Raw genomic sequence first — 23,425 nt, forward strand, 5'->3', positions numbered from 1 at the left:
ATATCAAAAGTACAGCTATTTATGTCCATCTCAATTGGTCCTACTGAAGACTCACTGATCTGTCCCTGGCATAGACAAAGCTGTGCTGGCTGAGAGCCAGGTGCTGGGAGTATTCTGTCATTTCCACTGTGTTTGCTGTGATTTATTGCTTGCTTTGTTTTTATTAGACATCTACAGGTTTGTCTGAGATAACGGAGATCTACCTGGAAGCCATTTAAATGAAGTCAAAGTTAAACTTCACATGTCTGTTTCTTATCTGTTAGACTTCTGAACTAACGTTTGAATACTTTTTATTTAGGAGGATAAATCTGAAGGCAGAATTTTGAGAGTCTCACAGAGAGCCAGAAGAAAAAGAAAAGGGGATATAACAGTTTTGAAACAAAGTAAGTTAAATTATGAAATAAAATCTCAAGTGTCACTTATTTATGTGATACCTACCTCTTGCTGTGGATTGCCAGCATTGTTTCACCAAATTTTTATCCACTGTTAAATACAGTTTTGGCCATCTGCAAAAAGACAGTGTCAGTGTTATTTGTAGTAATTAAGTTGTAAGGACTGAAGAACTCTGAGAACCAAGTGGCAATATTGGGGATGTAAAATGACTCTCGGCGATTGATTGCCTTTTACAAAGAGCCAGTTTATATATGCCTGGCAGTGTGGAGTTATACAGTAACTATAAATGTAGCTGGTGCACAATTTAGATTTTTTTTCATCCCTCTAAAGAGTGCCAATTTTAAGGGGAATCAGACCCATTTTGTTCCCAGATGTTGAAATACATGTATTAAGCAGGAGTGAAAGTTTCCTTTTCTTTCCTGGGGGATCAATTTTGTATCTATGATATGGCTGGAAATAGACACATTTATGGAACTGTTTAGGAATAATTGCTATAATCAGTCCAAAGGGAAATATACTGCATGAAGTGGCATAATAAAACATTCTTTAAATGAGCACTGCTTTTTCAAGCTGTTAACATGATAGATACTTTTTGGAAGATTCAGAAAATCAGTACTCACCAGAAAGCTACATGTTCGCCCTCCAGGGTGTTTCTTTTGGTATGCTGGGAGCTGTTACCAGAAGTTGCCTTTAGCACAGAGCTCCAAGTAGCTCTGCTGCACAGTATATGATACAGTGTTCGAGGATGCAATGTGTAAAAAAGTTACACAAGATTCTCTTCCTGAGATAGAATTACTCCTGAAACGTAAATACTGCAGTTTCTGCAGTTGTATCCAGAACTGGGACCGTATCAAGTATATGGGATACAAGCACAAAGCTGATTCTGACTGGACACTGCTGTCCACTGACATAGTGATTTGTATAGATTTGTCTTGTTTGTTTGTAGGCAAAATGTGTGTTCAGAACCAAACGTATAACTGTATTATTTTGCCAAGAAACACATCTCTTAAATAGCAGAACAGATAACAACTGGGTTAATCACAAGTAAAATGGGCTTTAAAAGCATTGAACAATCACTGTGGATGTGAATTTTGTTATATTTTGGTTGAATTATGTCTTTGGGAGAGTTTGGCATCACTATTGTTATGGTTCACATTTTAAATAGAAAACACTTAGCCAAAGTATTCTTTAAGAGGCTTATTTCTCTTGTGAGTAGCCTGCAATCAGTATCAGACCAGGATCACATCGTGGTTGATGAGAAATTCTCCTGCTGACATGAGCTTATGATCTGAATTGCTAAGCTACGTGCATGGAAGAGGAATTTTAGACAGTGAGCAGCAGAGCGGAGTGGAGGTATATTAAAATAGATGTATACATGGCCAGCCTCACAAACCATCTGTTTTTGAAGTTCCTGGCTTTTGCTAGTGCAGTTAGTGCCTAGTTACTGCTCAGTGCTGTTTCCTTAAGATGAGCTATAATCAATAATGCATATGCAAGTGTATGCAAATGTCCATACTACATAGCTTCTCCTTTATGTTAATGAAAAAATGAGGCTGGAAAAAAAGGACCGGTGTAAGTTCTGATGGTCTGAAAAAATTATTGTTAAATCACTGCCTTTCTGCCCAAAACCATCAAACTGCGTAGTGAGTACTGTCATAGAATAAAGTGCTTCAACTAAGGTTAAAAAAAGAACATATCATGACTGCTATCCAACTGAAACTGCTTTACTGAATTGGAATTTTCTTTTTCTGAAGAATTTTTTTTAATATAGAACTACTTTGTATGATTTGATCTGATCTTCTTAAGTGTGTTTGTAAATTGTACATCTGAATGCTTTTATAGGAGCAATAAGAGAAAAGAGGCAGAAGGCAAGATTATGTAAGTTGTTCTCATCACAAGAATGAACTTTTTCTTCTTAATAATCAAGGGTGGAACCGATGGAAATAATTCTGTACAAACCTGCATGTTCATGGTACCTTAAACCCACACAATTACTGTTTTCTTGAAATAAGTCTCAGGAAATATCACGAATGCATTTAATAAAATGTAGATTTGAGATAGATATGTTATAAACATTTTGCTTATTTTATTTTGTTAAGAAATTAACAGAGAAATCTTTTTTTATTCTATCCTTTACAGCGGTATCCTCTAAAGGGAAGCAACTGTGGTGTTGGGCGTCCTATCTAGAGGAAGAAAAAGCTATTGCAGTACCTACTAAGCTTTTTAAAGAGGTATGACTTCTGAAGTTGAGGTCATCATCAACTAGTGAAGATCAAGAAACTTCTAGGGAAATCAATTGAAATAAAAATAATAAAATGTTACACTTCTCTAGTGATAAACGTATGTGATTAAGGCAATGCATCAGCAATCATCAAAGTATTCAGAATATGTGTAAAATTAGTTATCTTTCTCTGCTTTTTCAAAGAAATGTGTGGTTTTAGTTAAATGCTGTCAGCTGAGACCATAGAAAACAGCTGTTTTTCCAAAGTCTGCAAGTTCTAGTCTTTCTTTGTAATTTCTGAGGCTGAAAATCTGATATATATCCTAATTTTTATGTGACATATCATTCCCTTTAAATATGCTTAGAAAGCTGTTACAAAGGTCGTCTTTCAGCTTGTTGCTTTGATTATATTACCTGTCTTTTTGCAGCTCTTGCTGATGTCTTATGTCTTTTATTACATCTGATACTAGTTTGCCTTGTTCCCATTTTGCCTATCGTCTGATTAGATGTCACATCATCACCTCTTGCTTGTCCTTTGCCTGACGGTAGACTTTGTCATTTGCCATTTCAGTGGTTTTGCTTGTGCTGTCTCTTGCTCAGATGAGAGCTCTGTATGCAAATCAGCAAAGCTTTCGTGCTGCTCTCTTTTGCAAAAGCTGGCAAAACATACGAACATTCTCAGCTGCTGCACTTCTCCACTGTATAATTCTAACAGTTATACTTCTTTTTGATAATTCTATCCTTATCTTGGAGTCTCTTTCTTGCATCCATTTGTTTCACTTTGCTTTACACTCCAACTATTAGATCTCTCTTGCACAGAGATCAGCTTTTCAGCTTACACGTGTGTGTGGCTGATCTTTAATTGGTTCTCCTAGACCTTGCTGAGATATAAAATTAATTAACAAAGTAAATAATATTGCAGTGTAGAGAATCCAAAAATTTCTAAGTGCAAGAATGACAGTTATCTGACTACCATTTATTGTATCCCCCTGTGCTGTTCACTGGTTGAAAAAGTGACCAAAAAATCCTGGTAAGTAGTGTCACTATCTGAAATGTAGATTTCAAAAGTGTTGCTCTATCTGTCTGAAATTCCACGAAACGCTGCTGCTGCAGCACACAGCTTTTTATTTAGTGCACAGTACTTTTAACCCTGTAGCAGAGAGAAGATTCTTAATACCAGTCAGAAGAGGCCAGGTAATATTACTCCATTTTACAGATGGACAAGCAAACCACATAAACAGTAGTGTTAAAACAAAAACAAAGAAAAACATACCCAGCAACAATTTTGAATCCTTGTTTCTTGTTTGGGTTTTGAGAATTACTGTATTTTTTTCCAGTTCAGAAGCAATAATATTCAACAGGATTTTTTGTACTCTTTGTTAAATGGTTAGCATAACGGAGAAGCCTTCCCACTATCTGTTACTTAAATCTCAGACTCACTTCTAGGCTGCAATTGACAAGATCTTATTGTTCTGAGAAAAGGAAATTAACTGACCCTTGAGTTTTGTTTTTCTTCCATCTCCAGTTCCCCTGACACAATCTTCTGGGTTTTGTCTATGTTCTTGCACCAAAAAAAAACCAAACATTTCTAATTCTCATTTGCAGACTGCTTTTATATTTACTCTTTTGTTCTTATTTCTTTCCTTAATAATGTATCTTTAAATGTTTGTTATGAAGGAAATGCGTGATAACTGAGTTTGTTACAGACTTTACCTCCGGTGCTGTATGACATAAGCATAATGTACAAAATTGAAATCTGTTAAATAGCATTAAAGTTAATAGGCTCCTCAAAGTTGCTTGTTATTTTTCTGTAATGGGAATAGTGTGTTGCCTTAAAAGTATTCAATTTGACAGTGGAAAGCATTGCGGATAATTCATGTCTCATATTTCAGAAAATAGCTGGGTGATATTTGTGTCATACTGTTTGTCATACTTTGTAGAATTTGAAATTTACAATGTATATTATAGCCATGAAGGAAAAAACAGATCTGAGATGTAATTGTTTCTTTTCTTTGTACCTGCTTTTGCAAAATCTCTGTTACCTTTTTGGGTACTGTTCCTCAATTTCTTGCTATTTCCAGCATTTCATTGTTACAGTAAAATATTTTGTTGTGATGCAGTCTGTTGGAGCTGCAAGACATTGTATCAAGATGAGCTTGAAAAACTTCAGTTTATTGATTTATTTATTTTTTTTTAAATACTGTTTTTACTTTCATCTTGAGGAAGTATCCAGAATTATACAAATAGTGTAATTTTTTTGAATTTTAACTGGGAAGAAAAACCTCAAGCATGGCATTGCTAAGGTGAAATAACTTCTCAAATACTTGTACTTTAGTCAGCCACTCTGATCTCTCAAACTGAGCTCTCAAAATCTAACCTGTTTTTAGAAGGACTCTTCATCTATTAGCCGACCCCTTCCAGCTGACTTTAGCTGGTGTAGTTCTTCATTTCTCTTCCCCTTGACTGTGTGTTTCTGCCCCTGTGCCTCATACTGTATTTTTTTTCTCCTGGATATATTATTCAGATGAATTGCAGTCAGCACCATCAAAGAGATGATTCTCATCCTTTCATGTAGAGAGCTACAGAGGTCTCATCTTTCTCTGACTGGTGGTGCTGTAGATGTCTGGATAGCAGGTATAATTTTTAGGTAGCATAAGCTAGGTAAAACAGATCCTCTGTTTGTGTTTCTCTGTATTCATTTACCATCATTTACCAGAAGAGTTTTGGATGTTTTGGCACAAGTGTGCTCTATATTTTTATTCACTGTCTTATTTCTCTACATTTCTTCTTTTGCTTCTTAAGATTTTGAGTGAATGGATTATATGTTAACTGTATTTGATTTTGATTTGGTAATGCATATGTTCTTCTTGTATAAAAGTTTTTTGTTAGTATTCTAAGTTCAGGGAAAATCTGTGATGAAAGCATGCTGTGTACTGGTATCTGAAGCATGCAAAAATAATGTTAGCATCTAACTCTCTTCTATAAACAAGTGTTGCCTCTTAGGATAAGAAAAATATGCTATATCTTGCTAATCAAAGACAGCAACAAAAGGAAGGGGGAGCACATGTAGTACTTCTGTTGTGTTTTATCATTAACTGTTTGGGATATAAAAAACTGACTCTGAATTTAGTAACTCATGGAAAACTCTTTCTGATTTTATTCAGCTTTTTTTTTTTTTTTTCTGATTTTCTTCTTTTCTCCCTTCCCTTCTTAAATTGAACTTTATCTGTAGCTTCCTTCTGTAAGGAAGAACAAGGAACATGATACAGGGAAGCTGACACCTTCCTGTTAAAAAAAAAGTCATTTCACTTTTTTTTTTTTTTTCTAGTATGTTTTTCTGGATTCATTGTAGTATAATATAAGAATGATAGAATGGTTTGCAGTGAAAGGGACCTTTAAGATCATCTAGTTCCAGCTGCCCTGGTTATAGGCAGGGACACCTCCCTCTATACCAGGTTGCTCAAAGCCCCATCCAGCCCTGCCTTGAGTGCTTTCAGGGAGGGAGGGTTCACAACCTCTCTGAACAACTTGTTCCAGTGTCTCACCACCCTCACATTAAAGGATTTCTTCCTATATCTAGTCTAAATCTACCCTCTTCCTGTTTAAAGCTATTTCCCTTCATTCTGGAACTACATGCCCTTCTAAGAAGTCCTTCCCTAGCTTTCCTGTAGGCCTCTGAAAGAGTAATAATGTTCCACTAATGCAAAAATGTTCATGGAAAATGAGGTTATCTAGATTGAACACCTAAATGAGAAAATGATGTTAAAGAGGCAATCCCTGTATAGAAACAATACTTTGTATTTCTGCTTTGCAGTTCATCTTTGATGGTCTGAGATGGAGAAAAGGCAAAGTATCATTGAGTATCAGAGTATCATTTTTGTGATTGTTATAGAAATGCTTACCACCAGAAAGTTGTGAAAGTGTCACTGCACAGGCAGAAAAATAAATAATTTCATTGTTAGAATATTTTACAGGCAATTATTGAAAAAAGTTGAGGGATAACTTTGTTCTCTCCTTGTGAAACTTCTTCCAATTCCTCATAGATTTCCTAAATACTCAAAAGCTTTACCTCATTCTAATATCACTGTTTTTCGATTTCTCTTTTCCTCAGTTAAGTTCTTAAACATGAAAAACTTACTTTAAAATAACGCATTAATTCCTTCAGAAACACAATAAATAATCACTGTTGTTTTCCTTGTAAAGATATTCTGTTTTTCTTAGGTATTCTTTCAGAAGTACTGAAACTGTTCTTTTCCATTTCAGTATCAATCCTTCCCATACAACAAAAACGGATTCAAAGTAGGGATGAAGCTGGAGGGTGTGGATCCTGAGCACCAGTCAATCTATTGTGTTCTCACTGTGGCTGAGGTAATCTCCTGGCAAGTGTTAGTTTGCTAAGAGCAACCGTGGTGCACAGTCACAGAAGAAACTCCACTGGAAGAGCAGCTGCTGGAAGTAGAAAAATGTGAAGTTTCACAACTGATTTTCAGTGATTTTATAGAAGTTTATTAGTATTTCAGTTGGTACATTCACTGATAATTTATTTTTTTGGGGGGGGGGGGGAGGTTCATTGCAATTGTGCTACAATTTTTTTTTTCAGGTTTAGTGACTCAGAAATTGACTGTACTGACAACTTCTGTGAGTTAGTATACAGTATAAATGTTTTTATCTTTTGCTGTCTTATGAAGAAATATTTTTCATGAGAGATTTCTTTGCTTTTAAAAATGTAGATGAGAACCTATTTCTCAATTACAATTTTTATGTCTATTAAATGTACATTAATTTTTACAGCTTTAGTAAGGTTCATTTTTTTGGAGAGGAGTTGTTCTATACTGTAAAATGTGGAAACAAAAATAGGTAGATGCTCTGCATCATTGGTAAACAGCTGTAATTTCATTGTTTATATTTTAATAACTTAGGTTTTTTCATTCCCAATTCTGAATGGCCCATGGTGATATTCTGTTTCAGTGGATTTCTTCTACTTTCTTGTGGATGCTGTATGTCAGTAGATGAGTATTGCTTGTGTACTGGATACTTATCAGTAAGTGACAGGTCATTTTTTATGGCAGAATGACCTGCCATAAATTCTGAGGTAACATAAATCTTGTGTAATTCTGAGGTGACAAAATGAAAGTATAATTAAATATATAAAAGGGTGATTATGATGTTAAAAGAATTTCACTGATGACTGCAGGAAAAGTTACAGTATTCAGCACTCAGGAAGATGTGGGCAACTTTAGTCTGGATGAGAGGGATTGAATCTCCTGTTTTTTCCTTCTTCAATTATTATCTTATTACATAATGGAATAATGACGCTCTGGGGCATCTCTCAGTTGACTTTTCATCTTTAATGACAGTTATGGAGACCATGTTTAAACATAGTCATTTTTGTAGTTCTAGTGGTATTCTCTCTCACACTGGTGAATCAGGATAGCTTCAAATCATCATTACCTACACTGCTCTGTGATTGTATCAGATGCATATCCATAGTCTTTTGTAGGATTTCTGTTTTATTCTGATGTTGTGCTGGAGGAATTTTAAATTTTTAAACAGTGATAGCGGTATATAGCTCTTAGTGTTTTTTACCTGAAGAGGCAGCACTCAGATTGAGAATACCTTTACTTCTTTATCACGCTTTCTTTTTTATTAAGTTATCCAGTTCTAGCTTGAGCAGAGATAAAAGTCTGACTAAAAGCATGCTGTTAGTATGCATAATGCTGAACATAAGCTGTTGTGAACAGGGTGAGGATCTTAAATCCCAAGTACTGTATGCTCTTATGCTCTACATTCTTGCTTTTAGGTTTGTGGCTACAGAATACGACTCCACTTTGATGGATACTCAGACTGTTATGACTTCTGGGTGAATGCTGATTCTTCAGACATTCATCCTGTTGGATGGTGTGAAAAAACAGGTCACAAGCTTCATCCACCAAAAGGTATTTAGTTTGAATTGAATGCATTTTCTCAGATTGGATCTATCTTTGTAATGTAAAAAAAGTTTTTGGCAGAAATGTTTTTGTTCTTCTATTCAGAATATTTGAACATATCAAATTAAACTGTGTATTAAGTCTTGCTAAAATCTTGAGATTGAAAACTTGCCTTTTGAATTTGGTGGAAATTTATAGAAAGCAAGGAACAAAATGAACCAGAGAAGTAGTGCATAAGGCATTAGGAGAGAAAGTTAAGTAACAAATGTAGACCCCAAATGAATTATTTTTGTAAGTAAACAAGCAGCATCTTGGCAAGTGAGAATCTTTTAGTAGAAGGTTTCAGGACATTTTTATTATTACATACTGTGTACATTCATTGTTATAGACTAATGAAGATTGTGCTTTTGCCTTAAAGAGTAAGCTTTTAATAGATACAAAAATAGGAATTAAGAGATTGAGAGTGAGAAATAAGTTTACAACCTGAAAATATAATCTACAGGTAGTTTAAGTAAATGGCACAAGTGCGTTGAAATATTTTGAATTTGCTGTTTAGTTATTTCATTTCAGGTTACATAACTATTTTATTTTGTATTGGAGTGTATCTCTATAAAACAGTGCCGTCACAGAAGAACTGACAGACTCCTTTCTGGGGAGGGAAGAGAGTGTGTGTAGAGAAAGAAAGCAAGCCCTGAGTGCAGGAGAATGAAATAAATTAATGGGGTGTTCTGAAATAGAGTAGGATAATAGGCCCTAGAACATTTGCAAAATGATGAATATAGAGAAAAAGATGTGCATTATGAAGTATTAAAAAACTGCGGATGCGAGTGCTCAGATGCAGAAAGTAAAATTAAACCACCAAAACGGTATGGGCTGAGGGCCTGCCAGTGAGGAGAAGGTGGCATTTCTTTAGTTTAGCTTTGTAGGAATATGAAGGGGCATGAGCTGCAGCTCTTCTGAGCTCTTCGTAAGCTGCTCATTGACTTCAGGGCAAGACTGCTCCATGCTGCCACTTTCATACTTGCCTTGTTCTGCATAACTGGCTGTATAGAAATAGTGATTTCTTGAACACAAATCATATTTTTTCTCAGGAAGTTGACCTCCAGAAGAGTATATGTAACAAATGAGTTCTAGAGTTATTGATGTTACTAATGCAAACGTTTTATTTTTGTGGTGAGAGTTTGTCATCTTTTTTGTCTTAAATGCCTCATTTAGAAAGCATAATCTTCTATTAATCATAAATTATTGTTACTGGAGGAAAGTTTTCTTCCAAATCACTTTAATGAAATTTCTTCATTTTCTAGTCTTTGGTATGATTGTGTTTTGTTTATTTTTTCACCACATTGAAACAGTGTAGCTCTTTTACTTAGGAAAGTCATGGAGCCTATCAGAGGAGCTGAGAAAGATGCCCTGGGGAGAAATGTGGAGGTACTTGTCAGGAATCTGGTTGTCATCCTGCACAGCTATGTAATCCTACTACCTTCGAGAACATAATCTTAACTTTTAAATAACAAGATAATTCTCTGGTATTTTATCAGAGACCAGCAAAATATTCTGCCCTACATATGGCTTAGCTACTTTGCTTCATCTCAGCAGTAAACTGTACAATTATTTATGAGGTTTGATTGCTGAAACCTGCTCTCATCCTTGTGAGACTTCTTTGTTGTTGTAATGCAGTCTAAGCTTGCATGTGGAATGGAAAACAAATGGAAAAGAATAAGTGGTATTGTAGTCATACTTTGGAAGGAGATGGAAGAGAAGTGAGTGTTCATCAGTTACAGATATTTTTTTAGTTTTGCAGCAGGACATCTGTGATTTCTTTGAAAATATGGGATTCTCAAAGGTTAAACAGCTATTATAGTCTGCGACATTTGAACAGCACTTGAAATAGTCAAGAGGTGACACATTTCACACATTTCAGTAGATAAGGAAATCACTTACCAGAATTGATGTTGTTTTACTGGATTATAACATATGAATTAAAATAAGTGTGCCTAAAACATACTCAACAGGTGAATAAAGGAAGAAAGCTCTATGTGCTTACAGCTCTTTTTCATTGCTTTAGTGATTAAATATTTAAACAATTCAACGTGACCAATTTGTGCAGTTTAATATATTATGAAGTATTTTACTTTTTCCTTAAGAAAACATTAGAAGATGCAAATTATCAACAGAATTTTAGATTTATTTCTAAGTGCCTAGAATAAAAATATGGAAAATGCATGTAGGGGACAGTTTATCCTATGAGTCCATATGGGAATCTGTGGCATTGATGGTAAAAACAGCTGTTTTGATATATCTTAGGCGAGCTTATTTTAGAGCCACTTGTGATTTTGCTGAATCAGTGGTAAAGTAAGGTAAAGTCTGTAGGAAGCGTGGAAGTTTCTTTTGTTAGACTGAGCTTTTGAGTCTTTGTTGGTTCTGAAATCAAAGCCACACTCTGAAAGTCACAGGAGAGCACTTGCTCTGGGCTTATCTGTTTTGAGTGTCAGTCAGTTCATTAAAACTGGGGGTAGCTGTGGGGCAGAGAAGAGAGAGGTGGTGAGATGTGCATTCTTGCAGAAAGAGGGGTGGCTTGTAGCTTGTGCTGCTTGGAGAGTTTTGTTGGAAGTGAGAGAGATTATAATATCAAACTTCCTTACTGCGATTTTTGATATCTTGTAGAATTTTTGTTTTTAGGCTTTCCCCTAAATGTTGTTCTTTACACTGAGGACCTTTGTGTCTGGTGATCAGAACGGAGATCAGGGTCAGAGGCCAGAGATCAGGAACAGAACAGTAGTTTTGTAAGAAGTGCTCCCTGCATTGCTTTGAAGGTGAAACTGAAACTGAGCTGAAGTCTCATGAGTTGGTGCCTAGCACATCATTTATATGGTTTCTCTTCTAGATGAAGATTAGGAACAGTTTAAATGTCAGTCCTAGCAATCTACAGGAAACTAATAATGTTCAGCAGTATTTTGTTCAGATAGTGTAAAGAAATCCTGACATTTTTGTAAGGAGGATCAGCCTGCCCTAAACAAACAACATGATTCCTCCTTGTAATACCACATATGGAAAAAGTAAATAAATGGAAGAGCTTCACAGAATCACAGAATCACAGAATTGTAGGGGTTGGAAGGGACCTCCAGAGATCATCGAGTCCAACCCCCCTGCCAAAGCAGGTTCCCTACAGCAGGTCGCACAGGTAGGCATCCAGGCAGGTCTTGAACATCTCCAGAGAAGGAGACTCCACAACCCTCCTGGGCAGCCTGTTCCAGTGCTCCGTCACCTCACTGTAAAGAAGTTCTTGCGCACGTTTGTGCGGAACTTCCTATGCTGCAGTTTCCAGCCGTAATGTGTTCCAGCTTAATCAACTTTCTTTTGAATTCTGTAAGCTACAGTGTGTCCAGCTTCAGTTTCTAATATCCTTCAGAGATTCATTGAGTTCATATTAAGGTAAAATTAATAGTAGTTTTGAAATATTTTTTCTTATGTAGTCTATATGAAATAAGAATAAATTATTAGCAATGGATAAGCTCTTCAGTTTTGAAATTCTATGAAGAATTTTACAACTGGATAGAAAAAATAATTTCAACAATTAAGATAAAATCAATTGCGTTCACCTTGTGTCTCATGCCTGTGTTATTTTTGCCCTTTTACGATGCTTATTTAGGATATAAAGAAGAAGAATTCAGCTGGCCTTCATATCTAAAGGCGTGTAAGGCTCAAGCTGCTCCTAAATCTCTATTTGAAAACCAGAATGCAGTAAGTATTCATTTGTTACTGGTAGTGGGGAAAGTAGTTAGTGTGCTTACATATGTGTTAGACTTGCTACACATTTTGGTGATGGCAGGCTTCACTTCAGTTCATCTCCGCAATTCTCATCTTGTAGTTTCTTTTATTAATCTGTTTAAACACCTGATATATTCAAGAATTGTATATTAAATGAATCCTAACAGTTTGTTGTTCCTACGTCTCACATCACAATGTTGTAGAACGAGCACTGTCTTTCAGAGAGAGTACACGAGACAGAGTTGAAACTGATATATTTAATTTTAGCATCATGTTCAATACTTCTTTTTTATTTTATAAACCGTGAGTCTCTCTCTGCTTGAGCATCTCTCATGTCAACTAATTAAGCTGGTGCCACTGTTGGAGCATCTATTTGGGAAACTTAGAAATGACATGAATATATTGATTGTGAACAGTGGGGAGATTTCTGGAATTACAGTATTTATCTTTAATTAAATGTCTTTCTCTATATAGACAGTGATTCCATCGGGATTTCGAGTAGGGATGAAGCTGGAAGCCGTAGACAAAAAGAACCCTACATTCGTTTGTGTTGCTACGGTAACAGACATGGTGGACAATCGTTTTCTAGTTCATTTTGACAACTGGGATGAGAGTTACGACTATTGGTATGTTGTTTTTGATATGTATCCTAGTGAGATGTATCAGAAACATGTTAGCTTTAAGCAGTACTTTCTAAAATATTTTCCAGACAGTACATACAGTTGCAATACCAACTTTTCCTAGATTTGTAATCGTGGCCACCACAGTGTCTCTCCATGGTAGGCAGGAAGACTCAAATTTCCCTTGTTGGGTTACACATGAAAAATGTTCAGAGATTGTAGTGACTGTTTGTATGTGCTGCTACATCTAAAGCTGTGGTCTGATTTCTCATTTCAATTACATATTGAGGTTAATATTTTATTGAAGAATGTGCAGCATCACAATGTGACTGGACTTAGAATTAGATTTATATATAGTTGTAATTAGAAAGTAAGACCGTATCTTTTCATGAGGCCCTTAGTCCAATTCAGCCTGAACTTTAGCTGTTTTCTGTAATGTATCAGGATGGTAGCAAAAGCTGGTTTTGTTCTTATGTATTATATGATTCTCTGAAAATTGGGACCCTAGTGTCCTTCCCTGTATTGTAGATGACCTGTCTAGGTTGTACAGTGGAGGTGCTTTGTGAAAAGTCAGTGCAAGCAGCAAAGACATATTATAAGCATGAAGATCCCCAAAGAAATTCAGATTTTGGCTGTTACAGCACAGGTTTTTATTTACAATTGAATATTCTTGTAGTAGATTGTTTAGAGCAAAGTAGTGTATCTTACATTTTTTTTCAGAGTGAATTAGTACAGAACAGGTAGGTCATTGTAAGGCTGCATCATGCTTCTGCAGTGGTAATTGAATTCTATAGCTGAGCCTGTAAAAATAAATGAAGAAAGCTTTCTCTTCTGTATTTGGTGACTGCTTGGGCACTGTGTCGTTAAGAATGATGTGAAGAGCTTCAAAACTTTGCGAGTAACTTGAAATAATAATTGTATGGGCTATCTGACAAATAAGCTGTAGGAGAATTAATTTCTGACAAATAACCTGTAGGAGAATTAATTTATTGAATCAGTAGTGAGCAGGCATTTCAGGGAAGAACTGAGTGACAAGATGATAGGCCATATTACTCAAAGATTAGTGATTAATTCCATGACAAAATAACACAAAGCCTACATTTCCTCTACAAAGTAGCTGGAGTCTGGAAAGGGATAAAATATATTCTGAATTCCTGCTATGTGCGTGCTCATAAATAACAGTTATGCCATTAATTAATAATGAAAACAGCATTTAGGTAAGGCTTTCATGGCAGATGAAGACAATGTAATATAACCTGCAGTTTGTTCAGAGGTGGCATAGGTGCCTCTCTAAAGCATTGCACTATGTATAGCAGACATACACTGAATTTCAAGCATAGTGATGTTGTCATGTCAACAGGCCTACCTTTCTGCACTGTTGTAATTGAGAACAGAAGTGAATAGAGGGGGAAGGAGAGAAAATAGAAAAGAATAGTGAATGAAAACAGTGATGGAATGTCTGGCCAAAAGAGAACATGAAAATGCACCCCATTTATCTTTTTAATTTTGGTACCAGACTTAGAGGGGCCTTAAAAAATCTTGAGTGCATAAACTTCTCATCTATCAGTGTCTTAACAAAAAATGAAAAGTTCTGTTGGGATTACCCAGAGTAAAGGTCTTGCAATTTCCCTACTCCTGTATGTAAGTTTAAATCTCAAAGTTACAATGGTTGCAGTAAGGAAAAATGGTTTATGTTGTATATGTAGTTCAGGATTTTCAAACAACTTTTTTTGGGGGGTTATAGTCAAACAAGCTTCATCTTTCATTTAGATTAGGCCAGTTGAACTTTTTCACAAATTATAAAGTCTTTTCTCTTCTTGAATGAATGAGAAACTAGTTGACTAATTTTACTGAACTTCGTGAAATAAGTATGAAACAACAACCATGGCCTAAGCATTTTAGGCTTCAAGCTTTCAACCTGAAGATGCTTTTCCTAACTTTTCTGGAGTGTTAGGAAATACATGAATGGATTCAAAAAGCTACCCTAGCAAGAACTAGTCATTGCTAATAGTCTTTAATGCATAATGGTGATATTTTCAGTGTATTATAAATTCCATTAAATAGCCCTCTGGCAGTGTCTTTTAGAGGGGTGAAAAATAAACAAAATGGGCATTCATGATGGAGAATTGTGTTCTCTGTTCCACAAGCCTTCCAGTCCTTTCCATCTATCCTGTAGTTTTTGCTGAAACAAATGATACTTCTTTGAGAGCCAAAGATGTTCCGTTGGAATGGAATTTCCAATTGCTTTTAAGCTTGGAATAAATCTGGAATTGGTCTTTTGGTATCTCCATGAATTAACAGTAGATCCAATCTGGCTTTCAATTCTCCAGTCTCTTATATCTGCTCTGTTTACACACAGATTTCCAGAGCCTGAGCTTCCTAATTATTTTTCTAGCAAAAACTGAAGCAGTCAGAGCTTTATCAGTAGTAGTGCTAGATTGTTGCTGCTTGCCCTCAGGAGAGATTGTGTGGTGGTAGTGCTGAGTGCACCACAGCCCAGCCTCACCAGCCTCTGGCTGCCTAATCCACTTGGTCTGAGTATCCCCTGCAGAAAAGGTGCTACATCAAATTTTGGGATCAGCTTGCCAAGAGTGTGGGAAAATATGCTTCATTCACTGTTCTGCTCCTGTCCACCGTGCATAGAAAAGTAATTTCTAATGCCCCTTGTGAAGGTAAATCAGTTTTGATTATCTGAATTTTTGCCTCATCTGTGTGATACACAGGTAAGACTGGACACAGATATGGTCTGGATTTTTGTGTGATACAAAATAAGTGGCCAGTTCAACTCTCCACCAGCACCTGCTACTTTGCTAATAGCAAAGTCTTTAAAAATTATGGTCCAGTTGTTTCTTTTTTTGAGATAATAAATTTTGCTGCACCCTTTCTTTGAAAGGAATGCTCTTTTTGAAGTAATTATAATATGCCAAAAGGAGGATAAAACAATCTTAAAGAACTGAGGGTCACAGTGCATGCTTTTAACTACCTGAATGGATAATAGACTAATGCATGAATCTAAAGCTGTAAAATGTTCTGCAAATAACCATGTGTCTGTCTTATCATCAGGTAATCAGTACAAAATATGGCAATGTGACTTGCTGTGCCACCTCTGGATGCATATCTTATGAGTCACGTTTTGGGAGGTCATAACCTAAAATAATACCTTCTTGTCAACGATGAAGTATTCTCACTTATTCACTAGATGGGGCTGCAGGATGATTTCTATGTTTTTCTTTCTTTCATTTTTTCTTTTCCTTTTCCTTTTCTTTTTTCCTGGCTTCTTTTTCTTTTTGCTTTTCTTTTTTCTTTTTCTTTTTTTTTTTTTTTTTTCATAGTTAAATGCACTGACATGTCACAGTCAAGAAGTTGTATTAACAGCATTCCTGAGGGGTTAATATTATTTCTGAATATAATGCATGTATGTATGAGTGTTTTGGCGTAGCTAATGTTTTCATTGCAAGTTGTATCTAAATTTAATAATGTGAAATTCAAAATACCAGAAGGTTTGTTTCCCCAAAAGTGAAAAACAAAAATTGCCTCAAAACAGAAAATGAATATAATATTTACAACTTATTTTAAAGAATAAAAGCTAATGAGTAAATAAAAAATCTTCAAATCTTTAGGTGCAGACTCATTTTGGGAGTGTTTTTCTAAGTATTGAATTTTTTTTTTTTCTAACAACCAGTGTTATCATCTGTCTGTCTTGATCTGAATTGTATGAACTGTTTATATGAAATGGATCTTGGGGAAAAATTAACAAGACAGCTGATTTTAGCAATAGAAAAGAACTAATGCTGCTTCCATAGCCATGCCTGCCGTTCAGACGTCCTCTCCTGCTGTGAGCTAGCAGTCGTTTAGCTGCAGGCATGTTCCTTTCCCGTAGAGCGCTGCACTTGCCAGGGCTCACATTCCCAGCTGCCCTCAACTTTTTTTGTTGTGGGAAGCTGTGAACAGTGAAACTTCTTTCTGACCTTTTACATCCCGTAGCTCTTTTTTGCACTGACATCCTTTGCAGGATGTTATTAAGCTGTTCATAAGTTAGCAGAGCTGCTGGCTGTTCTGTCCCTCCATGTGGTTCAGCTGGCTCTCTGCTGCTTTTTGCTCCACTTTGACTGCCTGGATTAGCTTCAGTTTCCAGTACAAACAATAGTTGTCCTTTCCTGTCTGAATGCTCTCTGAAGACTGAAAGAATGGATTGTGAGTGATATTAAATTGTGTGAACATTACAACTTTTCTCTGTGAATGGAGCCTGCCTGTTAGAAAACGGTAGTGTTCTGTTGCAATCCAGACATTCGTAAGTGTAGAGGTACGAAGTTCTGCAGTTCCTGCTCATAGTGGCAGACTTTTGGGCCTAGTGAGCATCTTTGCAATTCATGGATCATTGTGATTTATGAGGCGTGTGAGCTGGGTGTTCTGCGATCTGTTTGGGAATGAATGAGATAAAAAGCTGTGGGATGCTGCAAATTGATTGTGAAAAGTCAGCATAGCCTTTGGCATTCCAGCTGATGCATCTTGGTCTTCGGCTGATAGGCTGTAACTGTTCTTCCAAACTGGGTATATATGTGCATGAAATAACACATTGAGGCGTAATAGTTTTGACTTAAGTTGTGTGTTATTATTACTGAGCTCCAGTTTTTATTGTTAAATGGACTGTTAGAAGCTGAAAGGCTGTGTAAAATCACTGTGTGAAGATGGACTGTTTGACCTGATTTTGCTGGAACAGTGCTGTTGTTTTTTTCATGAGGCTGTTGTGATTACAGAAGCCTCTTACAGGCTTGTTTGAAATGACCAGGCTTTCTTGTAAAGCAAACCAAAATGTTGCAAATGTTTTACAGTGCTGTTTTACAGTGCTGTTCTGTCAAGCATTCATTGCTACGCATTCCACATTCACTCTCATTGCTGCAGTGTCAGAGCATCTTCCAGTAGTGCGTCATCCATTGTGACAGACTTTTTTCAAAGTGAGAAATGTGTGAAGTGGCATTTACTATTCAGAATTTTATACACGTTCAAACTGTGTGCATGCAAAAGCAAAGCAGAAGTAATGCTTTCGGGAAATCTGTCCTGACAAGAGTTTTTACACATTCAACCCATCACTGTAAGCAAATATTGATCATACTGTAGTGGCTCATGAGCATGGGTCTTGATCCCAAATTTAACTCAGGTGAATTTTGAAAGCAATTTCTGGACTTCACTAGAAAATATTTCACACTAAGAGTGTGTCCTTTCTGTGTGAAAGTCTGTGTAAAGACTTCTATGTAATACCCTTCTTTTGAGAAGGATAGAAGAGAGGAATGCTGCCCCCCATACTTCTAGCCTCTCTTCACAGTTACTGTAAAGAGACAGGAAGAAGAAAGAGAGTGAGGCATTCACCTTTTCCCTAATTTCTTTGGGACAAAGCGTTTCTAGGAGTTGGAGTACTGAGTTTCATCAATACAAAATTATTATTAAAGTCATATTCATTCCTTTTGTTAATAGTGATTTTGGTTATTTAGAAAGTACTTGATGTGATACTATAAATACTTATGGATGTACAGTATAGCTTTATATATTGCATAGGACAAAAGATTGGTGTTCTTGATGTGAGCTGAAGTCTTGCCTATTGTCAGAGCCATTTCAGAATCTACTGAAAGCAGATTTTATCCACTAGAAAGGGATTTATTTCGCATTATCACCAAGAAATAAGAGCGCAACTCTTTTAAACATAAACCCACAAGATAACTATAGTAGGTTGGCTAATATTTTTCAGCATTGGTATATTCCTTTTAGGTACCAGGCTAGAAGAGTGCTTATTGTGAAAAAATGGTTTTGAGACATTCATCTTGTATTTCAGTTGTTGAAATACATCAATGCTGTATTTTAGACATCGTTGAGTGAAATTACTTTTTAGATTAAAAAAGTGTTTCGTGTCTCCTAAATACACCATGTTCCTTCTTTTTTGTTGTATGCAGCAATGTGATAGTAACTCAGGGCTCATTTTGCAGTCTTTTCTATTCTGTGTCTCCTGCAATCCTTAAAACATGCTTGTGTTCATGGTCTGCAGAACTAGCATTTTGACCCATAAATGAGGATGTTAGAGTTCCTGCTAATTTACCTTCAGCTTTTTTCAGTTCTTTGCACTTTCTTAGATATTACAGATTATCTAGATGTGGCGTTTTTATGATATAAATTAGCACTGTGAACAAAGGGAGATAATAGGTATGGACTTTCAGCATGCTAATGCTTTCCAAGTAGATAATGGATAGTGCTTCTGTTGCAACAGTGGGGGAGAACAGACCCACTGTTCAGGTATTTTGTATTAGTAACTCCTGGTCTGGAAGGAAAAGGCAGGAGTAGAAGTCAATCTCCAGCCTATGGTATGAAACATTGACTTCAGAGAAGAATTAAATAGAAACTGAATCACAATGACTGATTCAGTATTTTATGCAAAGACTGTTGTGTACAAATTAGATGCCTTCATGCATGGATGCTCTATGCATAGTTTCTTTCAGTAAATATTTGCAGAGTGTTTGGGAAGAAGCATCCCTTCAGCTAGGGGGGAGAGATGATGTTCCTACCTAGTCTGCTTAGGCTTGATTTCTTGATCCTGCTTTTGAGAAATGAGAAACGATGAAGGCTTTAACTGTTTTAACTTTCACAGACAAGCATACAAGGTGGTCATCTTGAATACTTGAATACTGTCTGCTTCATAAAAAAAACACCGCTGATTATTCATCAAACTGAAAAAAAAAACAATCTCTGACTATTGCTGCAGACATAGAGATGGTGAATGTTTCATAGCTTTTTATTTTTCATGGCTTTTTATTTTTCCTGTAGATCAGTAATATTAAGAAATAATATGTGCTATATATTACATAGGATATGCGTTATATTATAGATGCACTATACACATGTTGTATATAATGTATGTAACAAGTACACAAATAATATTTTTATAGATTATTAATAATGAATATTAAAATGATTTTTCTCTCATCTGCTGATTACATTTTTACAGTCCATTTGTTATTGTTGTTTTCCACTGCTTACAGAACTTAGTAGCCAACTTGGTAGCTTTCTTCTAAGCATTATTTGACCAAACAAATGAGTAGAATGAGAGTGATCTTTCTTTCAGAAGATGCCAGCGCGTCAATTCAGCTCACCCTGCCTGTTAGACTTCTGTGGTTCTTGTGGTACACCATAGGCAATAGCACTTCTGCAAAATTTGGTTCACATAATAGAAAATATAGGAAGTTGTTAGTCCCCTGAATGAGAGTTTGAGCAGCCTTCTTAGGGCAATTTTCAGTCATGGTTCAGTGATGAGTCTTGCATTCTTTCAGGCAAGTTGGGGTCTAAAATCCTGGGTTTTTTTGTTGTTTTTTTTTTTTCTGACAATTTTGTGCAGACTTGTTCTTGTATTCTGCTGGGCTATAATAACATGTTCATAGCTCCACTCAAACCCCTTAGAAGCTAGTATTTTTGCTTGTTGTTGACAGTCTGTTGGAGTTCTGCATGATTTTCTAATCTGCATCCGGGTGCTCTCAGATCTGTAATCAAGGTCTTTTAACTTTTGGTGTAAGGTTTGAGTCTTGATATTGAAAAACCTCCTGTCTGATGGGATAATGTATTCTTGCAACCAAGCAACGTGCTTCTTCCAAGAATCTCTACATCTGAATTTTTCAGGTCCACCATTATAGCTTGTCAGTAAAGGTCTACTGACTTAGACCTGATTTATTGATCTCTTGGTTAAATTTTAATAAAGTCCTATGTTTGTATAGGTGGTAGCAAAGGCTGTGTTAAACGTATTCCTATCTTCAGGTTATATTTGCAGTTTTAAGTATAAGTTGTGTGTATCACAGGCTATTTAGAATTTGTTAAATCTTTTTAGTATATATTATTTTCTGAGTATAATAAGATGTCTGAAGAACTGCATTATTTTTTTCTCCTCTCAGGTGTGAGGCAGCTAGCCCACATATTCATCCTGTTGGGTGGTGTAAAGAACATAAAAGAACTCTTATCACCCCACCAGGTTTGTATCATGCTACATATCTGAAAGATGTAAGTAATAGCCAGCTGCATAATTACATCTTACAGTGAGCCTTATTGTTACCTCTTCTGATTTTTTTTCTCTGTAATTAAGAATTGCTATTACTGATTTTTATTTTTTATTGGACATAATTTATTGTGAGTAGAGTTACAATAGACATTAGCTAAGTATATACATATATACTACTTCAATAAAGACATTCATTTATTGTAAGGCTTACCTTGTGAAAGTGCTGATAATATAAATTCTAGATGCATGAGATTTTCCGCATAAGAAAAATAATCTTCATGTGAACTAAATTGTTTGGATATCAGGAGCGATGAGACACAGGAACGGGCTGCTCTGAGAAGTGGTGGAGTCACCATCTGTGGAGATGTTTGAGAAACATAGATGTGGTACTGAGGGACGTGGTTTAGTGGGCATGGTGGGGATGGGTTGGTGGTTGGACTAGATGAGCATAGAGGTCTTTTCCCACCTTAATGATTCTATGAGTCTATGATTCTAAATATACATGTTAATGTGGGGATAAGAAAATTGCTTTATGCAATCAAGGGGTCAAACTTGTGAAGGTTCTTTGGGACTCAAGAAGTGAGAGTCAACCATTATGCATGGAAAAGTGCTAATTACTAGTAAGTACAAGAAAACCTCTATTTTTCAGTGTTGATGTGTGTATCTGGATTAGCCCTCCATGTCAACAGAAAAAGAAGATGCTTGTATGGGAAGTAGTACAGACCACAGCTTTATAAAAGACTATGCTATCTAACTTATATCTCTTAATATCTCTTATGCCTTTCATGCCTGTAAAGCTGTCAGACATAAATGATTTTAGAAACCAATATAAAGACTTGATAGCCTAGTACAAGAACCTGGCAGAGTGATAAAGCACCTGTGCCATTGTGACAGTGCTTAGGCTGGTTGTTTTACTATTGCTTTAATAATTGAAGATATTAAAAAAATAGAATCACAGAATGGCTTGGGTTGAAAGCGACCTCAAAGATTATCTAGTTCCAACTCCCCTGCCATGGGCAGAGTTGCCAACCTTTAGATCAGACTTCCCAGGAGCTCATCAAGTCTGACCTTCAATGCCTCTAAGGATGGGACATCCAAAACTTCTCTGGGCAAACTGTTCCAGTGCCTTAACACCCTCTGAATGAAGAATTTTGTCCTAACCTCTAACCTAAACCAAATCAGAACATTTGTATGCTAGGGCTTATACAGTTTTGTCCCAAAATGCTTAATATGATTTAAGTAAGGTTTGAGAAGATGTACGCCTGATAACAAAAATTTGGCATGCTTTGTTTTTTCTTCCTGTATTAATTTTTAGATAGATCAGTTTTATGACTGAATCACCCCAGGATCACTCAAATACAACTTCTGTTACAGTAAGCAGGAAGGAGTGATTGGGAAATACAACAGTTTCTCTTAGAAACAGCGGCTTATGCTGGCTACTTTTTAAATAGCTATTTTATTTGTGCTTATTTGTTAGTTTCATAGTGAATTGGAGTAGATTAGTTTTATAAGCACAACTTGAGTTTGGAAGATAGGCACCCATGCAAGAAAAAAAGAGAAAATATTGAAAGAGTAGGGGGATGCTTGTAGCAGTACTAAGGCAAAAGACCTAAAAGGGAAAAAACAATAAAACTAGTGTTTGAAATGGATTAAAGAAAGCATCATTGACTTTGATGAAATATATGTGGGTCTGAAGTTCACATGTAAGGCCCTCATCAGTATTTTCATGCTGATAGCTGTGAAGAATTTCAAAGAAAATAATAATCCATTTTTCAACTCTAAGAAGCAGTTTTATCCCATAAAATGCAAGTTGGTCAACTCTATAGTTGTACCAAGTTGTTCAACAGCTTGCTGATAAAGCTGAAATCTTAGAAGGGGACTGTTCATTCTGGGTCTGTAGTGGAATCTGAAGTGTAGAACAAAGCAGTATTATAAAGCTAAGTTAGGCATTCTGTAAATTATGCATAATTTTTTACACTGCAATGTTTAATTTTGCTAATATTTCTTTTGTGCCAGACTACCCACATGCTAAGCATTTTTCTTGGGAGAAGTATTTGGAAGAAACCAGCTCATTACCTGCACCTGCAAGGGCTTTTAAAGTGGTGAGAAAATGCTTACAATTTTATCATGCTTTTAAGTGCATATGATTAATTAAATAAGAGAATATATATATGGTGTTCTTATATTTCCCAGAGCATCCAATTACTTTGTTGCTTTATAGGAGGCTTACTTTTGTGCAAGTTCATAGTTCGCTATTAGAAATCCTGTAATTATTAATAATAATATGCTATTACTTTATTATTTTAATTGTTTCAAATGCAATTAAATACAACAAAATATTAGTAATTCATGTAATTTGCTATGAGAAATTACTGCTTCGCTATTAGAAATAAGATAGCCACTGAATCATCATGTCATTACTTGAACTTCTGTATTTCTATCCCTACATTTTAAATGGTGCAGGAAA

The 23,425-nt window shown here is 36.0% G+C and overlaps 1 protein-coding gene across 10 annotated transcripts in view; it reads left to right on the forward strand.

Moving 5' to 3' along the window:
• L3MBTL3 (L3MBTL histone methyl-lysine binding protein 3) overlaps positions 1 to 23,425 on the forward strand; it is a 76,405-nt gene that overhangs the window by 28,516 nt on the left and 24,464 nt on the right. For all 10 annotated transcript variants that reach the window (XM_052671317.1, XM_052671355.1, XM_052671343.1 and 7 more), the window contains 8 exons: positions 299 to 383; positions 2,533 to 2,624; positions 6,878 to 6,982; positions 8,415 to 8,550; positions 12,191 to 12,282; positions 12,784 to 12,935; positions 20,855 to 20,931; positions 22,975 to 23,060. In XM_052671317.1, coding sequence (XP_052527277.1) covers positions 299 to 383; positions 2,533 to 2,624; positions 6,878 to 6,982; positions 8,415 to 8,550; positions 12,191 to 12,282; positions 12,784 to 12,935; positions 20,855 to 20,931; positions 22,975 to 23,060 — 825 coding nt within the window. The remainder of the gene's footprint in view (positions 1 to 298; positions 384 to 2,532; positions 2,625 to 6,877; positions 6,983 to 8,414; positions 8,551 to 12,190; positions 12,283 to 12,783; positions 12,936 to 20,854; positions 20,932 to 22,974; positions 23,061 to 23,425) is intronic.

Source organism: Tympanuchus pallidicinctus, unplaced genomic scaffold, assembly GCF_026119805.1.
Source record: "Tympanuchus pallidicinctus isolate F22 unplaced genomic scaffold, pur_lepc_1.0 scaffold1, whole genome shotgun sequence".
Lineage (NCBI taxonomy): Eukaryota > Metazoa > Chordata > Aves > Galliformes > Phasianidae > Tympanuchus > Tympanuchus pallidicinctus.